The sequence below is a fragment of the Meriones unguiculatus genome, chromosome 6, assembly GCF_030254825.1.
Source record: "Meriones unguiculatus strain TT.TT164.6M chromosome 6, Bangor_MerUng_6.1, whole genome shotgun sequence".
In the NCBI taxonomy this organism is placed as follows: Eukaryota; Metazoa; Chordata; class Mammalia; order Rodentia; family Muridae; genus Meriones; species Meriones unguiculatus.
In genome coordinates, this window is record NC_083354.1 from 214,515 (window position 1) to 222,832 (window position 8,318).

General features: G+C 39.6%; 1 protein-coding gene across 1 annotated transcript; it reads left to right on the top strand.

Annotated features, from left to right (window-relative positions):
- The first annotated feature begins 1,768 nt into the window (after positions 1 to 1,768).
- On the top strand, positions 1,769 to 6,796 carry LOC132654798 (tripartite motif-containing protein 43B-like). Its single transcript, XM_060386090.1, has 5 exons — positions 1,769 to 2,179; positions 3,401 to 3,631; positions 4,422 to 4,444; positions 5,140 to 5,237; positions 6,222 to 6,796. The coding sequence occupies exons 1-5, from the start codon at positions 1,769 to 1,771 to the stop codon at positions 6,794 to 6,796; spliced, it is 1,338 nt and encodes a 445-aa protein (XP_060242073.1).
- The last annotated feature ends 1,522 nt before the right edge of the window (positions 6,797 to 8,318 follow it).

Genomic DNA, 8,318 nt, shown 5'->3' on the forward strand with positions numbered 1-8,318 from the left:
TTGTATTCTTTTGCATACAGACATCTAGTGAGACCAACACAATTTGTTGTATGGTTTTGGCTTCTTTGTAAAACCTCACGTGTCTGAGTCTATTTCTAAGTCTTCAATTCCATACAGGAACCTCTCTGTTTTTACACCAATCCCATGTGATTTTTATTACTATTGCTCTGTAATACAGCATGATATCATGGATGGTGATAACTCAGGAAGTTTTTGGTTCTTGTATTTTGTTTTATTGTACAGGATTGTTTCAGCTATGCTGGCTGTTTTATTTTTCTATATGAAGTTGAGAATTGTTCTTTTAAGGTCTGTAAAGAACTGTGTTGGAATGTTGGTAGGAATTGCATTGAGTCTTCTGGGCTGCTTGATAGTCTACCATGTTGGTAGAATTGGCTATTCCTGACAGAGCTTGATATTGAGTTGGAAGGCTACATGCAGTTAAAGACAGCAGTATTCACACTGTTCTACTTATAATAGTACATTCTGGTTAAAGTCTGATGCAACCTTCAGCTTCAGTGTTTTATTTTAGTTAACTCTGTGTACTTCCAAAGCATTATGGGGTGAGTTGTCTGATATGCAAAAAATTAACTTCATGGAAAACATGACCATCAGAGAAGTTAAGGAAAGCCATATTAATGCCACAATCTCTTTTCTAATCATTAAAAATGAGTGTTAGTCCTGGATTTTGAGTTATTCTGAAACACCTATATAGCCATTTGACTCCATCATCAGTGTCAAATCCCTGAAACTTAATTTATTTTCACAAAATTGGCCTCAATCAAAGCAAGATTATTTCTTTTGTAAAAGGTAAAAGAGATGAAAAATAGGAACTCTGTTGGTTAGATAACCAAGTCTCAAATAGTCATGTGAGCTTCATTTATGTCTCAAGATATTCCCTCATAAACTCAAGGCAGGAGTTGTGTCTTTTGGAGGCAATCAATTTCCATGGAGGGTTTGCCTAGTATTCAACTGATGTTATTTAGGATTGGTATGAAATTGACTGCTCAAGTCTGTGAATGATTATTGGGTTAGATTTGTCAGATGCAAAGATCCACCATGAATTCTATTGAGATCATTGCAACATTTCATGAGTTGGGGGCTCAAACTAAAGAAAAAGCAGAAGAGGAGCTGAGCATAAGCTTTCCTTGATTTCTACAGTGTGATGTTGGATGCCAGGAGACCAGCTGCTTTGAACTCCTGCCACCATTTCTTTCATAGCATGATGGCCCATACCCTTTAGTTATGATCCAACATAAAGTATTATTCTTGGCAAGTGGTGGAACAGTGGAAACTTAATGTGAGATCAAACAAAAGCATTTACTGGAGAAGGTGTAAAGTAGGGCTTATTTTATTGGCTACACAAGAAGAAGGTGTTTTACTAATGTATGCCTGAAATGAAAGGCCAGCCTGTGGATTTGATGGACTTTGACCACTTTACAATGTATTTTTTCTACAACATTGTTTTATCTACAACATTGAAGATGGCTGTGGCCTTGAATCAAGGTACCAATCGGGGCTGAAGTCACCAGAAGAATTGCAGATGGGATGACACAGAAGGTCATCAGATCCTCTGTGTTTCCATCGCAAAAAGCGTGCCGGGAATTATCAACAACTATAAACCTATGCTTCATTTTCATTTTCCTCATAAAAAAAATGAAGCCAGTTTTGCCATAGAGAACTGACTGAATCACAACTTGAATCAGATTTTGTGAAATTTCTTGCTTCTCTAGAGCCCAATAATAGTAACTCTGTTTCTTTCCTCAGGAAAATGGAGTCAGGCATCTCACAGGCCTTCCAGGAAGAGCTCACCTGCCCCATCTGCTTGGGCTGCCTAACAGACCCAATCACCATAGCCTGTGGCCACAGCTTCTGTCGGGCCTGCCTCTGCCTTTCCTGGGAAGACCTCCAAGTTCCTGTCCACTGTCCCACGTGTAGGCATCCATCCCAACAGAAGGACTTCAGAACCAACGTTGTTCTGAAGAAACTGGTGCACATTGCCAGACAGGACAGCCTCATGAAGTACCTGAGCTCTGAGGAGCACAAGTGTATGACCCACAAGGAGGCAAAGAGGATCTTTTGTGAGGAGAACAGGGTCCTCCTCTGTCAACTGTGCTCTGACTCCCAGGAGCACAAGGGTCATAGACACTGTCCCACTGAAGCAGCTGCTGAGAGGCAAATGGTAAGTGATGTTTCTGAGAGAAGTGATGTTTCTGGAGAGAGGGAGCTTAGCAGAGCACAGGAAGATGCCTGTCCTGATGATACCGAAGCAATTGCATTCTGAATGGAGACTTTTTAAAAACAGTTAATGGAGAAAGGGTGGTCACAAATGTAAACACAGTTTCAGAAAATAATAATGTAAAGACAATTTCTAGTTTTATGATTCACTATGCTCAGGTCACTGAAAAATGACATAGTAAATTCATATCTTTAAAAACTGTGCATTACTGGAGACTAAATGAGAAAAAAAAAATACATTGGAATTAGCTAGAGAGAAGGATCTGGGAATCCCAACCAGATACAGGTTACCCAGACAGTCAGGCTTAAATCACTTTAACCTAGCAAAGGGTTATGTTGTACTTTTTAATTCTATTCTCTGAAATCTAAAATTCATAGTCAAAAACAGTAAAAAGTAAAGGATACTGTGATCCCTCTACTCTCCCTACAGTAATGTGTTCATTGCCTAAGAATTCATCAGTACTATTTATTACCTAAAGTGGATATTTTTTACTTTTTATAGGAGAGATTTCTATATCTAATTGCATCTTTATGGGAGAAGCTCCAAGAAAATCAGGAGAATCTAAATGCAGAGAAAAGAATGACAACTCAGTGGTTGGTGAGTATTGTGATGCTGAAAATCAGCTTGAAAATAGGTTGAGGCAGCTCTCTTGCAAACCTGCTCATTAAAAAGTTGAGAATAATGCATGGTTGTTGATACTAGGAAAACCTTTTCTGCAGGCCTCTAATTCTGAGTGTGGTATACAACTCTGCACTCAGAGAGCATGGCCAAGCTGTGGCAGAGAATGTTGAGACTAATGAGTGACTTGCTGACAGTTCAGCATTGTGCCTTTGACTCTATGGCTGTGTCATGATATTTAATTACTACTTGCAGAATTTCATATTTGTGTGAGCGTATGAATTACCAATGAATACCTTTTCTTCAGGTGGCTCAGGAGCTCATTAATTTAATAAAAATTCTTAGAGAAAATGATGAGTTTGTTTGATTGTGCCATTAACAAAGAAGAATTGAATGAAATAAAATAATTTCCATTTCTGAAAAGTGGGTACAGTAAATCAGTGTGCAGCACACTGACAGGATTCATTAGTTGAATTTAAGCATAGAAGTCAGTTGAGAAGATAAAATACTCTATAAATGTGATCTAGAATGTTTCTTTTTCTTTAGGACTACGTGTCTCTTCAGAAAGAAATGATCAGGATGGAGTATGGGAAAGTACATCCAATCCCCTACGAAGAAGAAAAGCAACATATAGAGTATATGGAAAATGAAGGCCAAGTTCTATTAAAGAAACTCTGGGAAAGCAAAGCCTTGATGGTCCGAAAAAGGAATCAACTAATAGAAATGTATCGGGAGCTGATGACAATGTCCCAGCAGCCATATGTGGTGCTGCTCCAGGTGAGCATGGAGGAGTGCATGAAAGGGCTTTGTTATCTGAGGCCCACACTGGGACTGTTACATCTAAGATAGCTGTCTACATTCCCTGCACTTATTGTCAGTGGATTTCCTTTTCACAGATAATCTGGAGACACTAGTCTTTCCCATAACCTTAAAAGAACAAGCTTTTGACAGTGTGTCAGTAGATTCCCTATTAAATATCACATCATTATTTTTTGCTTTTGTGCTTGCTTCTCTGAAATCCCAAATGCAGTTATTCCTGTTACCAAACATTCCAGTGAGCCTCTACTTGAATATTTTGCCTCTACTTATACACAGTTTATCTAATTTCTTCTTTTTAAACCTGTGTATTTGAGGGTACTTTGGGAAATAGTGGTTCTGATATATGGTCTTCTTTTTTGGTGCATGCTGGCTTGCAACTCACAGTAGTCATAAGGCCTCAAAACTCTAAATTCTGGAATTATAGCTATGAGGTACCAGTCAGGGGTGAAGTTACAGTTTTGAAGCATTCTTCATAAAAAATATTCCTATGCTTTGTAGACAGGCTCAAGGAAGTCCCCTTTGCAAAGCACAGTACAATCACTATGCACTTTCTTTATAAATGTTACTTTCACAGTGTAATTTCATTAAGATATCTCCTCTGCTAATCTTGGTTGACATTATCCTGAGACATGAAAATAAATTTGCAAGGTGGATGAGTTTGATGATGACTGACATTTATCTGAACTTTATAATCAAACATTGAATGCCATTTCTTCAGAAATCTTAACTGTTCTTGTTGTCTTTGCAGGACATGGAAGATGTGTTCAGAAGGTGAGTACAGTCATCAGTGCAAGCCAGGATCCTTAAACTAGGCTACAAAATTGACCAAGCTGCCTTAGCAAACTAAAAACATACTTAGATAGGAATAATACTCAATTGCTTGTATATGATGTTTGAGATTGGTTTCATTCATGTATATGACATCTGTTCTTTACCAGAAAGTGCCTTCAATTACTCCATAATAGTGAAGCAGTGTATACAAGAGGTCTTGGTGATAAAATATCTACTTTTGAAATCATAAACCTTAAGGTCCATCACCTTTATTTTCTAGTAGTAGAAGAAGTGGCAGGATGCATGGAGAAAGAAATGGGTAGCCAGAAGGGCTTCAAAAGAGCATCTAAGAGGAAACAACCCTGTTTTCTGATCATGATGTCACTATGATATCAAAAAATGCTTGTGTGAAAGATGTTCAGACAAGTGTTTACTTGTACTAATTAGGTGTGTTTTCTGTATGTTTGTGCATGCATGCAAGTGTGCCATTGCACATGCATGGAGTTCACAGGACAACTTTCACAAGTCAGTCCTTTTTTTCCACCACAGGTTCCTGGGATTGAACTCTAGTTGTCAGGCTTGTATGGGAGGGGATTTAACTCCTGAGTCATTGTCTGAACTTGGAGTAAGGATTTCTCCTAATCACTGTGATGGTGTCTTTAGCACCAGGCAGATCAGGTCTTTTTCTCTTGCAGGAGTGAGTCAGTGCAGCTGTTCATGCCCCAGGTGATGAAACCCGAGCTCAGTGCCCTGCCCATCATTGGACTGATTGAGAGGTGCAAGTTCTTCCAAGGTGAGTGTCAGCAGTATGACCAGAGGTGCCCTTCAATAATGACATACAATTTGTACATATGAATTTGTACCTCCCCTAAAGGACATGTCATTGTAAGTCACGTTTCTAATCGTGTTTATTCATGTGGTCATTTAACAAACACCAAATATAAATGAACATGAATATAATGTTGTATGTGATCCAGGATGAAAATATAGTAACACTTGTTTCTTGAGACATAAGAAATGATAATTAATTCAGGACCATCTAAATCATTCTAAATGTTGGAGTTATTTGATTGTTTTCCCTTAATCATTTTAGCAGTTGAATTTTTTAAAATATGTTACACTTCTTAGTTTAAAAATATATAAAATATAGTGGTGTACACTTGTAATCCCAACATTAAAATGTGGAGCCATGAGGATTGCCCATGAGTCTGAGGCTAGCCTGTTTGAAATAGGGAGTTCCAAGCCAGTCAAAAATATATACCAAGGCTCTCTATCAAAAAAGAAGTAAATAAACATAAAATAACTGTATACACGAAGGCATATATCATGAGCAATAAAAATAAAACAAATAGATAGGTCAAGAGGCAGTGTCTTTATTCCCCTATTAGATCTAAATGTGAATTGTGACTTCATATGGAAAGAGTATCAGAGGAGGCAGGGGTTAAAGCCAGACAGTTACAACTAGGGAACCACTTCTAATGAACATTCAGTCTTTACTTGAGTACAAATGTGAGTGCTTACATGCAAATAAAAATACCATAATCACTGTTACTATTTTAGAATAACTTTTAAATGGAAATGCATAAGGACAGTCTTTGTTCCAGACCTAGCTGCAATGCACACGTCTTCCCTTTGCCAGGTGTAATGAAAAGCCACCTCTACAGCATCAGCAAATTTTTCATCAGGGTCCCATTGAGTTTCTTGTGGAATTTCTTGACTTTGAAGTATTTGAGATACATTTAACCTGCTAACCTTAACCTTCTCTTTTGTAATTCAGGCAATCTCCAGGTACCTCTCTCACCTAAGAAGTGTAAACAGTCATTTCAACTAAATTGTTGCTTCTTGCCTCTTCCCACAGTGAACATATTCTTTGGAAATGCAATCTTACTCCATGACAAGATGAACCTATTTGATGTCCTGAAAAGATTCAGCTTTAGCCCTCACCATCAGGAGACATCTGTGGAATCAGCTAGACACTATTTTGCTTCCTGTGGATTACAGAGCTTCTTCTCTAGGAAATATTACTGGGAGATGGATTTAATGGACTCTCCGGAATGGGCTATAGGAGTCTGTGAGGATGACCTTTTAACAAATAGAAGGCAGCAGACTGAACCTGAGGGTGTATTCCTCCTTGTGTGTGTGAAGCAGGGTAATCAGTACAGTCTCCTCACCACCTGTCCAGTAATTCATCACTATATAGAGATGCCAATGGGCCGGGTTGGTGTGTTCCTTAATTGTGAGGGTGGATATGTGAGTTTCCTGGATGTAGCCAAGAGTTCCCTCATATACAGTTACCTTCCTGGCACTTTCAATTACCCTGTCAGACCTTTCTTCTCTTTTGCGGCATTTTGATAGAAAGCTGTAATCCAGTACTTTAGTGCTGTTTAAGTATTTTCTAATGTAATGTTACCTTTTTGTCATTAAACATTAAAATACTCTCAAATACAAAACATGTCTGACTATGTCTTCTTTTCTTTGTGTTTCTTATAGTCTACCCAGAACACCTTTTTTTTTTAAAGCAGGTTTCTCTTATTTCATTGTTTGTTTATTAGTTTTTGCATACATGTCAAGAGTATTAATTAGGAGTGAAGCTCAAGTTCAGAACTAAAGCCCTTTTAAAATATGCTCAGGACTGTCAGTTGGATTTAGAATCATAAAAATATTATTTAGATGTAGGATTCTATCTTAATGGTTTCAAGCACTGATGTATATTGTGCTGGCCAATTTCATTTTAAATTGACACAAGATCGAGTTTATGTGGAGGGAGGGATTGTTGGGTGTGGGTGGGTTGGTGTGTGTGTGTGTATGTTGCCTTGCCTGCCAGGGAACTAGCTCTGTAGACCAGTATGTCCTCAAACTCACTGAAATCTGACTACACATCTTCACTTTTACATGTTCGTTGCAATGAATAATTGGTCTGGTTCAAGATCTCTGTCTTTCTGATTCATCAATATGGGATCCTCATTAGGACTCCTTTCAGTCATCCTATTGTTGCCCTATGTTATAGAACTCCTACAGTTTTGAATCAGCAGGACTGGCCAGCCACTTCATATTTCCCAGTCCTTCACAGATGATACAGATGTTGGGATGGACCAACTCTAAACGCCAGATCTGAGCCTGGATGATAGCAGAGCTGGTTGGCCCACTGACTCTCCCTTATCACCACCACCAGGGTGAGCTCTCCAGCACTTCTCTGGATAGGCCTCCCAGTGCTGCCATGGGCAGATGGCAAGGTCAGCTTTCCTGATCTCACGCCCTAATCCTAATGGCAGCTCATCCACACCCATGCCTCCAAAGCCAGCTTCACTGTGCTGCCCAGTAGAGGCACTGGGCCCACTCTCCCAAATGCTGCAGCCTGTGAGGGGCTGGGACAGCTCTCTTGCTCGCAAACCCTGGGACTGGCTCACCAGTGCCTTCCCCATCGGGGCCAGCCCTACTGTGTTGCCCAGGAGAGGTACAGGATTTACTCTTCCAAGTGCTTTAACCAGTAGGGGGCAGAGCTAGCTCTTACTGTTAGAGATAGTTTTTGTGCACTGTGTATTCAAAAGTTGATTTCTGTACCCAGAGATCTGGTTTCAGTCCAGGCTTTGGCACTGTAGTTTTTTTTTTTCTTTTATTTTTTATATTAATCACAGGTTATTTACTTTGTATCCCAGCCATAGCCCCCCCCTCCCATATTCCCTCCCAATCCCACCCTCACTCCCTCAACTTCTCCCTGCCCCTTTCCAAGTCCACTAACAGGAGAGGACCTCCTCCCCTTCCATCTGACCCTAGCTTATCAAGTCTCTTCAGGACTGGCTGCAATGTCCTCTTCTGCGGCCTAGCAAAGCTGATCTTCCTTCATGAGGTGCGGGGGTGAAAGAGCTTGGTGTTG